Raw genomic sequence first — 15,169 nt, 5'->3', positions numbered from 1 at the left:
CCATCTGTCCGCAGAAGTAATACCCCCCCCAAAGAAGGAAGGCCGCTCCTCGTGTCCGACACGCTACCCCACATTGATACTACCCGGGTTGCGTTACGAGAGCATGCATCGCAGATCTGGCCGGTTCACAACGACAAGACGCGCCGGTGCTGCGGTATATTACGAGTGTACAGCCCACAACGTGGGAAGAGCGCCTGGGGAATAAGAGGCCACGAACGTCACGACTCTCTCTCTCTCTCTGTCTCAACTTTGGACACGCAACCAGATTGGTTCAACTAGCGCCCTCTTTTTGACTTTGTAACTCGGGCGTCAGTCCATGCTCTCAGACGGTGGCCGGCAGGGACTTTGAATCCGACGGTCCATGATCAGCCCGTATTCTGACACGTTCCCAACATGTCAGTCACCTATAATAGCTTTTGGGGGTCGACTGATGATTGGAAAGCATAAATCAGTCGTCGTCCCATGTTCCGCGCGCATGTTTGAAAGTCGTTGATAGCAGGGAAGGGGGGGGGGGGGGGGGGGAGGGGACGTCGATGGTCGTTCCCAGTCCGTATTCCGCCCGATTCACGAACACCTGCGGGAGACCAAAAGGCAAAGGAAGAGAAGAAGAAGCGTTCGACCCGCCGGCTGGGAACACTCGGCCTCCGAGGATGCTCTCTCGGTCACCCGGAGAATAAAACGGGGGGAGGGGGGAGGGGGGAGGGGACTTCAAAGCTTTGACGAGCGGATCTACCGGGGCGCACGACCTGGCAAGGAAGGGAGGGTGAGGGTATATGTTTGTGTGGCGTGTTTGTGTATGGCGTGTTTATGTCTTCTTCTTTTCGGTATCGGTATCGCCTCTCCTTCCGGTCTGAGCTGATTGCCACAGCTCAAATGGATGAGCCGAGGAGAGGAAAGAGAGCCCACCAATATATTCTCGATCCTACTTGGACCATCAAAAGGCATAGATGATCTGCTGATGTAGATGCAGATGCAGATGGAAATGCAAATGAAGATGGGCCACCGAGGCAAGACCTATCTACTTACTTACCTGCCTACATACACCTGACACAGGCAAACAAAGTTGGCACGGCATATTGCCCAACCCCAACGCGAGCCGAGGGGTGTTAACTTCCACGCACCCACCACCAACACCACCACCACCCACTGTGCAGGCGCCTCTTGGGGTGTTTGGGATACCTGGCCCGGGCACCCTCTCGTGTCTTCCACTGCTCCATGGGGGCGACCGACCTCATTACCATGTTCAGGGTCCGCCAGCACACCCGATGCTACGCCTATCATGAGGCTTTCCTTTCAACTACGACACGGTTTCTCGGGAGGACGGCCATTACACCGGCTTTGTGGAAACTTGTCAGGGAAGGAGGGGGGAAACAACCTTTGGGCCAATAACCTCAACACCACACAACGATCGAGACGCAGGCACCTGGTCACGAAACAAGCTACATTCCCTCTATAGCGAGCCGGAATACTTAAAAGTCATACCTACGTGCCTCATGCATCCGAGACTCCAACAACATGAAAGCGAGACCAAAGACCAGCCTCGCGTATGCCAGGGCGTGAGGGGGCTCTATCTCTATTTACGCCTCGATTGTATCCTCTTGCTTTTCTTTTTCAGTGTAATGCCTCCGCGACCCCCTCTTCTCGTTCCTCATGTTCATAAACCCATGATGACAATAAGCCATGCTCGCGTCTTGATATGCGTCCGGGCTTCCATATGCTCCCTTGCGACGCCGAACCGGGAAACCCCTCCTCCCCCCCACTCTTTCACAAAAATACGCAATATCCTACGCTTCGAAGGGCCATCACCTAGGGCTCCTAAGGCCGCGCGCGACTGGGCTGCTGCTGCTGCTGCTGCTGCTCTACATCGTCATCGAGATGAATCTCGGCTGCCTCTGTAGAGGCGGCGTCGTCATCGGCGGCGGGGACTGAAATGACCTGAGTCTTGTTCTGACGGTCCCAAGCGGCGTTCTGGATCTCTGAGAGACCGACCTGGGCGCCAAAGTCGGGCGGCGGTGGAGCCTCCTGGGCGGTCTCGTAATCTCCCATGGTCTCGTCGAATTGCATGTCCGTGTCGTTGCCAGCTTCGCGGTCGTCTGAGGAGTCCGGCTGGGCGTCGTCGCTGCCGTAGCCCTCCAGGCCGAGAGAGTTGTTGGTTCCGTCAGCGGACTCCAACGAGTTCCAGTTCCAGGGTTGCGCGGCTTGAAACCCATTGGCGCCGTCGGCGTGGTCCATCATGCCAATGCCCTCATCCTCGATGCTGTTCTGGATGTTGTCGCTGCCGACGTTGGTGCTGGAGCTGCCTTCGTAAGGCGGCAGGTCGTCATCATCGCCGCCGCGGTTGGCTGTAGACATTGTGCTAGTAGCCAAACCACGATTTCCGCGCGGGTGAGTTGCTTCGGCTCCGATCCCAAGTCTCGACGATCCAGTTAGGGAGGAGCCCCCGACGAGACGCTGATCTTCCCCCGAGTCGGTGTCGTCCTCCTCGTCCTCTTCACCGGCCTTGTCGAATTTGTCAAAGATCTGCTTGAAGCGGGGACCGCCCAGGGGGGTCTCGGAACGACGGCGGTAGAAGAGCAGGTAGGCAGCTCTGGTGACGACGCTCTCCGGCGAAGTCTTGCTGACCGAGGTGTCTGAGGAGACATGTTAGCACGTGATCCACGTCGGGTCTGGTGTTGGGGAGAGAGGCCCCGACTCACCATTGTAGTTGTACCACTGGCCGTCAACAAAGTTGCGTCCGTAGGCGGTGTAATGGCCGCCACCGAGGCCACCGAAATGGTCGTCGACGGCAATGAGATCGTAGATCTCTTCCTTGCCCGTCTCCTGGCAGAGGACGCGCTTGTGCAGGTCGAGGCCCTCGATGGGGAAGTCGACGAGGATGTCCAGCTTGTCGCGGCGCCACCCGGCGCTACTGAAGCGCTTCAGGTGAACAACGAGAATGTCGGGTGTCTTCCAGAGGTCAAACTTCTTGCTGGCACGGCGGTGCTCCTTGCAGCGTGGGCAGTACCACATGTCCTGCTCGGAGAGAACCTCGGCCTTTTCGAACTCGTCCAAGCACTCCTCGAGGGTGATGCCCTGCTTCTTGCGCGCTTGACGTGACTTGCGCTTTTGCTCCAGGACGGGGTCTCTGAGCTTCTCCACGTCGCCAAACGTCTTCTGGCCGCGGTTGTCCTCTGCGTCGCGCGAATCCTTGCCGAAGACCAAGTCCCACGTCTCCTCGGACCAGTCGACGACAATACCCTCGCCGAGGCGGACGAGCGGACCGCCGCGGACATCGTCCAAGGGCGACGGCTGAGGCTCGACATCGACGACCTGGAAAGACTGCTCCTTGCTCGAGCGCGCGTCCTTGTTACGACGCTTACCGCCCTTCTTGCCGTACGTCTTGTTGCCCTTGTTGAACTTGCGGCGGGCGCCGCCGACCTTGTGGTTGCCTCTGCCACGCGTAGGCTGCTGGGGCGTCAGTTTCGTTCCTCTTTGTAGTATTGTTTGGGCGGCACATACCTTGATCACTCGGACAGGCCCGTCTTCCTCCTCCGACTCCTCTGCCATGCGAGTCTGCTCCTCGACGGACAGCGGAGACTGCGTTTCGCTGGCACTGTCACGCTCGCTGTCCGCGCCGTTGGTGGAGCCGGGGCTGTTGGAGTCCTGTTCGGTCTCCGGAGCACGGGACGACAGGGGACGGAAGGTCCTGCTGTCATCCACCGAGCTCCAGCCGGTTGGCGGACCCGAATCGTTGCCCTCGGCGAAAAAGGAGAGGTCGAACAAGTTCTGGAGCTCGGGCTGCAGATACTCCTTCGGATCGGTCCACTTTGGTCGGCGGGTGTTGAACTGCTTCAGACTTCTTCGCGCAGTTTGCTGTTGCTCGCCTGCACCAATCGATACGTTGACAAGGTCGTCCTCGCCTTCCACCGAGTTGGAGACTATCTTACTGTCTCCGGACGAATCGGCATCAGACTGAGATGTGATGACCATGTCTGCGTCCGCGCCTTCGTCGGCGTCCTCGAACCCGGACCAGGTGGAGAAGGTGGCGACCCGTTCCAGAACCTTGCGACGGATGGCATCCTCGCTGCGAGCCTACAACGTTGTCAGTGTCACGTCGGTCGTCATGTGAGAGGGATCTCCGAACTGTACCTCTTCGGGGGTGAGAACGATGAAGTGAGGGGGCGACGCAATGTCGTCTCCTCTCATCCGGTAGGTGTTGCCCCCATTCTTCTTGCGGTGGAGGACGGTGACAACCATGCGCTCGGAGAGGGGGTCGACCCAGGGCTCCTCGCTGATGTCCAGCATGGAGCTCGGGGTGCCCATCTTCTTGGTCTTGGGAGGGAAGTTGGTGGGCGACATCTCCAGCTCGTGGAAAGTAGGCATGTCGTTCGTCTGGATCTCGTCCGAGACATCGTTATTGTCATCGTAAATCTTGAAGAACTTGCTCTTAAACTCTTCGGCCCCCAACAGCAGCTCGACAGGGACGCCCGTCTTGTCTGAGACGGCCTTCTTCAGTAGCTCGATGGCGCTGTGCTTCGACAGTTCAATCTCGATCTCCACGGGCGCGTCGTTCAGCGGGTAAAACTTGACGGTCCGGCTCCACATGTCCTCCATGGGAAGCGGCAGAGTGAGGTTGTTGAAGGGGTCGAAGGTGATGCTGATCTTGTCGCAAGTCGGGCACTTGAGGGTCGACTTGTACAGGCCGGTGAAGAGGTCTGCGACGACCGAGTCATCGCGCTTACGGGTGATGTCCCAGACCTCCTCGGCCATCTTACGGATGGCCTCCTCGTTGCCAATCATCTCATCAGTCGAGTCCGGCTTCTCTATGTACGGCTTCTTCTTGATGCGACTCAGGTCCTCCTGCAGGGCGTCGAGGAGGAAGCCGAGGAACTCCTGCGTGTCCTGCTGGCCCCAGCCCTGGAAGGTGCTGCGGGCGCGGCCCACCGTGTTCTTGAAGTCGCGGGGACTAACCGCGCCTCGCGACTCGGCGTAGATCTCCTTGAGCAGCCCCCCGTAAGCCATGGCCACTTGCCCCTTATAACCCAGAGGGTTGGCTTTGTTGAGCTCCACTTTGTACTCGTCAGTCAGGAAGTACTTGGTCAGCTCCTCGACGCTGCGAACGCACTGCAGGGCCGAGTTCATGTAGCACGTGTTTCCGAGGTTCTGCAGACCGACAGCGCCGAGACCACGGCCGGGCTTCTTCTTCTGCTGCGTCCTGCCCCTGGTCACAGGTCCCGAAGGAGCGGGGCTGCTCCGTCCGCTGCTGCTGCTGCCGCCGGCCTTGCCCTGGGCGGTCAGGCTGGTGGTAGAACCGCGCGACGCAATGATCTTGTCGTTCTTGCCACCCTTGAAGTAGTTGGAGACCCACGAGTTCTTGGCAATCTCTTCGTCGATGACGAGGGTCATATCCTGCATCAGGCCGTGAACGGAGAGAGGGGAGCTGCCGTTGTAGTTGGGATTGACAGTGTTGTCTACGGCAGGCACGACTTGCCGATCGCCGCCGCCGAGCTTTGTGAAGCTGGGGACCTCAACGAGCAGGCGCTGCCAGGGATCCGAGGAGCGTCCGGCGTCCGTGTCCGGGTTGGGAGAGTCGGGAGGTGTGAGGGCGGACGAGGGGGGTGCGTCTTGCGCCGCGGACTGCTGCGTGGTGATCTGCCAGACTCGCATCCTGCGATCCAGAGAAACGCCCGTGAGCTGCTTCATCTCCTTGTAGAAGTGGTTGTAAGGCGTCGACGCGCTCCTGACCAGGACCAGCGGCTTCTTGCTTTTGAGCTCGTCGTCGACCGGGACGGGACTAGACAGCGACCAAAGCCTGTGGATGGTGAAGACGGGCGGGTTCAGCTCGAAAATGATGTTGGCCTGGCTCGTGGCGTCAGGCGCCGCGTTGATAGCACAACGCAAAATGGGCCTCTGGCCGTCCTTGACGCCGTACCACTCCGAGACGAGAGTCCAGGCGTCTTCCGGGAAGAGCTCGCACTCCTCCATGCTCGTACCAGGCTTCATCCTGACAAAGTCGTCGCCATTGGGCTGCGGGAGAACCTCGAGGACGAGATCGGCGTTGTCCACAGGGCCCAACGGCTCGTTTGTCGTCTCTTTCTTGGCGAGTTTGGGGTCTCGGCCAAGCGCCAAAGCCTTGTCCACCCATGATCTCGACACTACGTAGGCGACATCGCCAACTTTCGGGGGTTCGTCGTTGAAGGCCTTGAGGAGGGTCTGGATGGTCTTGATCTGATCCTCCAGGGGAGGAAGAGCTGCGGCGACGGCGGCGGCTTCGGTCAGCAAACTGGGCCCCCCACGAACGGTCGTCGTCGCGAAATCATGCTTACCATCGTCTCTGGATGCGCTGGGTCCGCCGTTCGAGGCCTTGTCTGGCAAGTCGACACTCATGGCTCTGGGCAGATGATGTTCGGACTCGGCGGGGACAGGCTGGGCGCCCTCAATGGTAGCTTCGTTGGTAATGGTGGAGGACTGGGCGGAGGCGGCCATATCGACATCCTCCTCCTTCATACTGACATCGGCATCAGGGTCCATGGTGGAGGCTCGTCGTTTCAAGGGCGAGGAAGAGCGCTGGTGAGGATTGGCATCACTGGTCATGATGGCTCGGCGGGAAACGTTGAAGGGAGACCGGCTTCTGGCTGAAAAGGACGTCAGCGCAGTGCCAGTCTCGGCGCCAGAAATATCGCCTCCGCGATCGCTGTCGATGGACAAGTCGGCAACACCGCAAGGCGAGGAGGCAGTGCTGGAGGCGTAGTCGGCCGAGACGAGGGAGCTGGTCTGCTGCAGTCGGGCAGGCAGGCTTGATGCCGGGTAGGAGTCGCTACGAAGGTATGTAGGGGTTGAGCAGCCGTCGGTGGAGGCGGCTGAGAAGGAGAAGGAGGGATCGTCGTTGGGCTCACACGACGGCAACACAGTATCGGGGGAGGATGTAGGAGATATATCGTCGTTGTGGTTGCGCGCCCGGTTGCGAGAGAGCTTTCTCTTCTTTGAGGAAGACGTTGTGAAAGCGAGCTGCCTTTGCAGCTCTGGGGTGGCAGCGGGGGAAACCTGTGTTTGGTGACAGAAGGCAGGAGAAGGTGTTGAGCATAAGAAAAAAACAAAATTAAAAAAAAAAAAAAAAGCGACTTGGCTGTGTATTGCAGCAGCCAGGAGCCCACCTGGGTTTACAGCACCTCTTGGGGGGATTAAGTGAAAAAAGAGGTGTTTAAACTGAAGATGAGGTAGGGCAGAGTGGACGGCGACGGGGTGGTGCAGCAGCAGGTCGGTGAGAGGGCCAACTGCAGAGAAGGACCTCTACTTGACAGACAACTACGCGCTGGGGAGGCTGTGGGGTGGTAGAGGGAGAGGTGGAGAGTGGGTAGTAGTGGTAGTGGGAGGTAGAGAAAGTAGAAGGGCCTGATGGGAATTTCGGACCTAAACTACCTTATGGAGTAAGAGACACCTAATGTGCTGTGTTATGCAGTGCAGTGCCACTGCCAGGCCAGCAGGTCAATCAGGTTAGTGTAAGTGTCGGTGTGTCAGACGGTGTGTAAGGTGTAAAGGCCCAAGGACTTCCAGGAGAAGACCTTCCAAAGTACTTGTTGTTGCCAGTGTGGTGTCTTGGGGCGCCTGACAGTCAGGGCAGGTCTGGTGCATGCAGTGTGGTGTGTGTGTGTGTGTGTGTGTGTGTGCAAATAGCGAATGCGGATGTTCTAGCCGGTGGAGTGGACAGAGAGAGTACTCTGAAGCTAACGGATTCCTTTGCAATAGGGGTGTTCCTTCTGTTTTGCTTGTTTGGATCAAGGAATTGGGGGTGCCAGGACCTGGGCTGACGACTGACTCCAGACTGAGTGACTTGGCTGTGAAAGGGCCTTGGAGGCTGCACTGAGCTGCTGGTACGTACTTTCTTGTCGCTACCTAGGTATCTAGATCAGAAAGCCCACCAGCACACACACACACACACACACACATACACACACACACATATACACACAGACCCAGACACAGTAAAATGAAACCTCTGGGTTGTGTGTGTGGCTGGGGTCTGGTACTAAAGCAGGAGAAAGAGACAAAGGTAAGCAGGCAATGTGCGGTATGTCAATTGACAGCACCATTCACCACCGCAAGAGTAATAATCTGAGCAGTTGCCCTCTCTGATTGGAGAGCAGAAACTTGAAGAAAACTTTTAAATACCCACACGGCCTCTGGGGAGGGGTCATTTACAAGCAGGGGTAGGGGGTTGCAGTCTGCCTGGAGCAAGGATAGATATCAATAGCAGATGCTGTTATGGATGATACCCAGAGAGGGAAAGAAAAAAGAAGAAGATGCAGATTGATCTTGGGCTGTTAATCCAGATTTCCTGCTGCTGCTGCTGCTACTACTGCTGGTCACCCGCCCGCAATCCCCAGGGAAAGAGGGGGGGAAGAACTGACAGCATACCTACGCACATGGCTGCCTGCCGAACGAAGCTGTCTCGTTCCTCAACCGCCAAATCTGCAATCCCACAGATGCATGTTTGTCTCCCGAACTCAAGGAATCCAGTTCTTGGGGAACCCATAGCCATGTTGATCAGAAACCACGATGCAGTCTACCAATGAAGCCCAAGAGCGTCTGTCTCGCCAATCCCTTCCTCCGGATTCGTTTTAAACAAACAAGAAAATCCCGGCAGTCCCAAGCCTATAGGCCTTCTCCCACCGCCTTCCCTCTCCGGCTCCGCGTCGTTGCAAAGAAAGACCAAATAAAAAATAAAGAAGAGGCAGTCAGTCGCACTCCAATGAGTCCAGTTCCGCCGTCCAATCGCCCGAGCGCCCTACGGGGCCCCACATCATCCACCTTCGTACCGTCCATATTGCCGCCGCCTGACGTCAGCCCCCCCCCACTACCATAGCAGTCCAGTATGGTTCGCTCATTTAGGCGTCGGCGATGCGAACGAGTTGCGCCTTGCCTCAGAAACTACATCGTGGTTCTGTGTGTGGGAGGGGAGCACCATGCAGACAGCCAAGCGTTACGATTAGTTTTCTTCTTTTCTTCTCATTCTTCTCCTCGCTGGTTTTTGACATCTTTTGCATGTGTCGCCATTTGCCACATGCCATCCAATTCTGCCTGACTCGCGCAGACTTGTCACTCACATTACCTTTACATCAAGTCTAAGCACATGTTGGTCTCGAGCCTCCCCCGTGGAGCAATGTCCTCTCTTGCCACGCCTCAAGTCAAATGTAGTGTTGTCTTGTTTTCATACTCCCGTCTCTTGCAACTAAAAACAGGGGCTGGTACAAATTACCAGGGGTTCTATCCCGCGCCGTCTTGAAGCCTCATGGCACTTTCTGTCTCTCCGATTCTAACCACAATTGCGCTTGTAAACCCCGTCACCGGACCCAAGAATTGTTTTGTTTTCAAAGGGCGCGTCTCCCCATTTCGTAATCAATAATAGACAACGAAGTGACACTGAGTCTGTTGTCTCTCTCTAGCAAATGCTTCCCGGAAAACACCACCAGAAAAAAAGAAAAAGAAAAAGGTCTCAAACGCCGCTTGTTTGCGAATCTCTTGAACCCATTCCTCTCTTTCATCCGTCGTCCGTTGGTCATCATCATAGCTTTGCGTCTGTGTCTTCGTACTCGGTCAAGTCCTTGGCAGGCCGCGCCCCGCATGTCGCTACAAGCCCCGCCCGGAAGCTGCGAACGTCCTCGATCAGTGTCGGCGGCTTGACGTCGCCTGCCGGCTGAAGTTCCACCTCCTTGGCAACGCCGTTGACCTTGGCTTCGGCTCCCTCCTTGGCCGGTGCGGTGGCCTGGGCACGCAGATGCACTGAAAGCTTCGCCCGAGTGGTCGACCCAGGCTTAATATACCTCTGGAAGAACTCGACCATGTCCGTCTTTGTGAGCGTCTTGGTGTGCGCCGCATCTTGTTGAGCTACATAGTGGCTGTTAGCTTCCATCGAGACCCTCTCTCCAGGGCATACACGATTTAATCACTTACGGAGCTCAAAGTCGTAGTATTCGCTGGCGATCTGGGTCCAGTGCCTGCTACTCTCCTGGTCAAGGTTCTTCAGCTTCTCGAGCCTTCTGACGATCAAGCTGCGCTTGTGACCCTCAAAGTCCGCGTCCGACATGGAGTCTAGTGTGTTGGAGAACAGGTTGAGGAATGCCTCGATTCTTGATTCAAGGTACTCGGGCGTCCGCTCGCTCTGGATGATGAATCTGAACCCGTACGTCGTCGAAAAGCTCCGCACTCCACTGAAGACAACGTAGCCCAGCTGCTCCTTGGTCCGGAGTTGGTCGAAGGCGGGCTCGTGGCACATCTGGTCAAGCAACATCGTCTTGGCTCGGACAAGCCTGTCGCCCTTGTCTCCTACGTAAAGCCACACCTCAATGCAGTGGTTGACGTTGGCCGGGTCCTTGAGCGTCTTCTTGTACACGTAGTTCGATCCGGGAGGAAACACTAGCGATCGGATCACAGGCCACTGGGGTCGCGGGAGGACGCGGGGCTTCAGGATATTCTCGACCATGTCTGTAAGCTTGAGCGCGTCCTCCTTGTACAGGTTCCCGTGCACATAAGATTCGATGTGGATCTGCGAGAGCATCTGCTTCTTGAACTGCCGCACGTCCTCGGCGGTGACGCTCGGCAGCTCGGCCAGGTATTCCTCCACGACGAAGTCGCGCTCCGAGTTGAGCCAAGTCGTGTAATCCGAAACCTGGCTAAACGGTTGCTGGAGCTCCCAGTTGTTGTACCCGCGGTTGAGGCGCTCCTTGATGATGTCGAACCTCTCATCCCTGATCTTGAGGTCCCTGATGGTGATCAAGACCTGCTCCAAGAGAACAGCTAGCTTGTCATTGTACCCGCTTAGGTCGAGGAACAGGCCGCGGGCGTCGAGCGAGACACTGTACTGCAGACCCGCCAGTTCGGCATCGTACGAGTACGCCTCCAGCGCGTCGCGGACTAAGTCGGTGAAGAACCTTGCCTTGACGGCATTTTCCGCGGTCGAGTAGATGTTGGGGTTTCGGCAGCTGATGACGAGGTTGGCCTTGGGCACCCAGAATGTGTCATCCTTCTTGAACCACGTCCGAGCGAGGCTGTCGTTTCGGACGACACGGGGCGACAGAGCCGGCTCCTTGACCTCCTTCTTCTCGACCTCGAGCTTCGTGGGAATGAAGTTGTTCTTGTGAGGCAGGTGGAGCTCGGCGAGCCGCTCCGAGGCCGAGCTCGAGACGGCCTTCTTGATCTCGGCCATGAAATCCTCGGGGATCTTCTCGTGGCGGAACTCAGTGCCGTACCACTTTTCCTTCTGGTTCCAGTCACCGGGAAACTTCTGTGACACAATGGTCATACGGAAGTTGTCTGGTCTCAAGCACGCCAAGCCCTTTTCGATCAGATTGGAATCGAACTTTCTCAACCGACTGTATCCGCTGAGCAGCCATTCCCGCGGGAGGGGCTTCTGCATGACGGAGCTGATCTTGCTCGTAAATCGGCTCGCAGGGGTCTTTTGCTTGAACTTGAAATCGACATCGGCCATGCCCTTCTGCTCGTCGAAGATCCATTCCTGCGGCGGCGCTTCCCGGAGAAGCGCAACGTATTGGAAGAAGACTTTGACGATTTCCTTGTAGTTTTTGAGGCCCTATGGTGTGCTGCTGTCAGCATTAGGGGGTCGGGGTAGGTGGAGGGGCCAAAGCAGCAGCTTATGGCAGACTTACCTCTTCCGTCAGACGAATCTGACAGTCGAAGATGCCAGGAGAACCCGGGCAGACGGGGTAAGCACCAGCGCTCAGTCCATTTGCCCATCCCTTCTCTTTCACATAGGCCATGATACTACCAGGGCCCTCGTGGCCAATCAAGTGGCTCACATATCTGCTAGGCTGAGACTCGTACATGTTTTCCTCGTCGAGGAAGGGGAAGAAGAGGTTCAACTCCCGCGAATCCATGACGGGCTTGGCGAAAACCTGGACTCCGAGCTCGGCTTCGCGGAAGGGTACCTCGTCCTCCCAGCGGTTCGGCGCCAGATCCTTGTTCTGTACCCCAGAGAAGAACTCGGCAACCCATTGCTCGAGGACGTCCAAGGGCTCCCGCCCCAGAACGACTAGCTTCATACGGTTCGCTGAGTAGTGCTTGTCGTGGAACTCCATGAACTTTGCGCGTACATTGATGCCCTTGGACTCGGGTTGGTCCTTGAGGACGTCGAGGTTGCCTGTCGAGAAGTGACAAAAGGGGTGTTTCGGGTTAGAAAGAGACTTCTCCAGCTGGTGGAGTCGCCATTGGTCGTTCTGCAGATTCTTCTTGTTCTCCGAGTCGACAGCGCGCAGCTCGCGATCCAGAGTCGACTCGAGGAACAGAGGCTCGATGAAGAACTGGGCAAAGCGGTCGAGAGCGCCCTTGAAGGGCGAAGGGTTCTCGGCCGTAGGCTCTTGGTCGTTGGCGGGCTTGGCCGAGACGTCGAAGAAGTAGTTGGTCGAGGTTGCGCCGGTGTACGCATTGGAGCTACCCGAGTTGTTGGAGAGGTACTGTGAGTATTCGTTCTCTATAGGGAACTTCTTGGTACCCATAAAGAGTAGCTACGCGTGTACAGGTCAGCAGAGTGCGGGCAGGCAAGCGAGCAACGGGGAGGTGCGGGGCGGGGGGAAGTGATGGTCGCCGAGGGCCTGCGTACATGTTCGACGGCATGGGCCATGCCGGGCATGTCCTCCTCGTCGCTGAAGTTTCCGACATTACAGTCGAGGGCGGCGCTGGCCTTGTCCGTTTCTGGGTCGTGCACCAGCAAAGCCTCGAGCTTGTTGGACAGTCTCACGACACGGTAGGTGCGGTCGTCGAGGGAGGGGGTTTCGAGCTGGTCCGTCACCCGCTCGACGGGGGGCTGGGGCCTCAGCTCTCGGTGAGGGACAGAGCCGTCCAGGTGCCCGGCGGCAGCGGTATCGGTGTTGGTCATGTCGGCGATCAATTCGCCGAGGCGTCTCTGAGAATTGAAACTGATACTGCTGTTTGCGGGGGTCGGTTCAGGATCAAAAGGTCGGCTAATGGTGTATCTCTGATAGCAGAAGAAAAATGTAAGGAAGAAGAAAAGACAAGGATCGAGTGTGTGTGAGTGTGTGTGTGTGTGTGTGTGTGTGTACGGCACAAGACTGCAGCAAGACGGGTTAGAAAATGGACAGCTGGTCGGCCTGGCACGTTTTGTGAGAGACGCAAGCTCAGGGCGTGTGGTGGGGGAACGCCACTTTTGAAGGACGAGCAAAGGGACGTGGGACACAATGATGTCGGGTGGATGTGGGTTTTGCAGGCTCAGGTTCAGGGTCAGGATTGGGCTGGTTGTGGATGTGGTGGAATGGGATGGGATGGGATGGGGTACTGTAGTGTAACTTCGACTGTGTAAGTACCTAGTGTAGGACGTAGAGATGCAGCAGCAGATGCAGCAGACGCGCAAAGACTGGGGCGGACGGATCTGTGTTATGTTGCGTTGTGTTGTGTTGTGTACATGTAGCGTCTGAGTGGGAAGTAAAACAGCATACGGCTCACAAGTGGATGGAGGTTGAGGGCTTCAGTGAGGTAGTAGTCTATCCACATAAAACAGTGTCAAGAGTTCCAAGCGGCGTGGGACCTGGCGGTTGAGGAGAGCGAGACGGGGATGATGCTGATGTGTCTTCCACTGTTGCTGCCGCAGATGGGAGGAATAAGGAAAGAAAGAAGGGGACGTTGGTGCAACAAGAAAAGATGGTTGCGCTAGAGGCGCAGTGGAGGGGGGAGGGGGAAGGGGGAAGGGGAGAGGGGCAAGGATGAGGAGGAGGGGAAGAGAGGCAACAGGCGGGATCATGCTAGGTGATACAGCAGCAGCAGCAGCAGCAGCAGCAGCAGCAGCAGAACCTGGTAGGCACATTCCGGGTGGCCTAGACAGGCGGGGAGGTACCTGGGAACCGGAACACACCCCCCGGGCAGGGCATCCAGTCGTCCCCTACTTCCCAACCTAGGTAGGTAACTGAGGTAGATGTCGCTGAACCGCACTGCTGCTATTGGTAAGGTGGTCAACGACGGGACCAGGCCACAGGAGACAGACGCCGACCAGGTACAGATGCACACCTACTGCAGGCCAGTGCATTACCGCCGACGCCCACTCGATCACATATCAACCCAAAGTTCCAGACAGCACCTGTCCACCAGACAAAACTCGACTCGGCATCGTCACCGTCACCATCACCGTCACCTCTCATCGGGAGGGCCTGGGAATGAATACCCCCAGGGGTCCGTGGCGGGCTGTGGGGGGCGCAAGGCCGCGCTACGGCTGTGCGACCCAAGGGTACCGGTCAGACGGACTCGGAAAACGATGGACGAAAACGGATAGGCTGGCTGCTGATCGCTGGGACGGGGAAGCCAGGTCGCGACAGGACCTTGCCCGGACGCAGGAACCTCGCCGAGAGGCTACGCTCGAAAGCGAGCGAGATACGAATACAGACGTGTCGTTGTGTGTCCGCTTCATGGGCTGAGTAGTACGGGTTGCAGGTACAGGTGCAGTTAGTTTTGCGTTCGGACGGTACCTGTTTCTCTATCCGCACGTCTTTGCTGGAGAGGCTGAGGTTAGAAGAACTTGGGAGCATGAGAAGGGAGCCGACATGCGGAGAAGACGACGGCAGATGGCGCGCGACTGTTACTTGGCGCAGAACCGAATCCAGATCAAGCGCCTGCCACCGTGTGGGTGCCGGAGGGATGCTGACACAGGTAGACAGATACCCAAGTACCTTGAATAGCGGCGGGCATGGTAGGCGGGGAGACGAGAGCAAGGTGCAACAGCCGCTGATGCTGGCACTGTCTGTTGTAGCAGTAAGATGACCCCCAAAAACCCGCATATAACCTAACCTAGACCAGGCCAGGCCCGTCATACTGCGGCTGAAAAGAAAGAGCAAATATGCAAAGGGCAGCGGCGGTCGATGTCGACTTGTCAAGCTTGACATGGGCGAGCCAACATCCAACGGAACGGCCGTGAACTGAACTAACTGCCTCTGTAACATGCTGGGCCCATCAACGGCCAGGCAACGGAGAGCGGCATATCCCATGCCGGATGTCCTCGTGGAGTCCCGTAAGCCAAATTATGTTTCGATTGTGAGATGATGCCTGTGACCCATGTCCAGCGTGCTCGGGGCATGGATGCATGTAGGCAAGGCGCCGAGTGTCTACTACTACCTATGTAAATGGAAGAAAGAAGGCCGTGAAGGCCTCGTCGGTTGCTCCCCTCTCTTCGAGT

General features: G+C 57.1%; 2 protein-coding genes across 2 annotated transcripts; both read right to left on the bottom strand.

Moving 5' to 3' along the window:
• Positions 1 to 1,815: 1,815 nt before the first annotated feature.
• Positions 1,816 to 6,573, bottom strand: CDEST_00732 (Putative peptidase C19, ubiquitin-specific peptidase, DUSP domain, ubiquitin specific protease; the record flags this gene model as incomplete). Its single annotated transcript, XM_062916891.1, has 5 exons — positions 1,816 to 2,630; positions 2,697 to 3,444; positions 3,499 to 4,071; positions 4,129 to 6,230; positions 6,306 to 6,573. 5 exons carry the CDS (start codon positions 6,571 to 6,573, stop codon positions 1,816 to 1,818), a joined length of 4,506 nt encoding a protein of 1,501 aa, XP_062772942.1.
• Positions 6,574 to 9,541: 2,968 nt separating this feature from the next.
• On the bottom strand, positions 9,542 to 12,868 carry CDEST_00731 (Putative peptidase M16, metalloenzyme, LuxS/M16 peptidase, peptidase M16, middle/third; the record flags this gene model as incomplete). Its single annotated transcript, XM_062916890.1, has 4 exons — positions 9,542 to 9,864; positions 9,931 to 11,566; positions 11,643 to 12,497; positions 12,593 to 12,868. The coding sequence occupies 4 exons, from the start codon at positions 12,866 to 12,868 to the stop codon at positions 9,542 to 9,544; spliced, it is 3,090 nt and encodes a 1,029-aa protein (XP_062772941.1).
• Positions 12,869 to 15,169: the final 2,301 nt, after the last annotated feature.

The sequence above is a fragment of the Colletotrichum destructivum genome, chromosome 1 (genome assembly GCF_034447905.1).
Source record: "Colletotrichum destructivum chromosome 1, complete sequence".
Classification (NCBI taxonomy): Eukaryota; Fungi; Ascomycota; class Sordariomycetes; order Glomerellales; family Glomerellaceae; genus Colletotrichum; species Colletotrichum destructivum.
The sequence above is the reverse complement of the archived record's forward strand: the minus strand, read 5'-3'. Positions and strand labels throughout refer to the sequence as shown.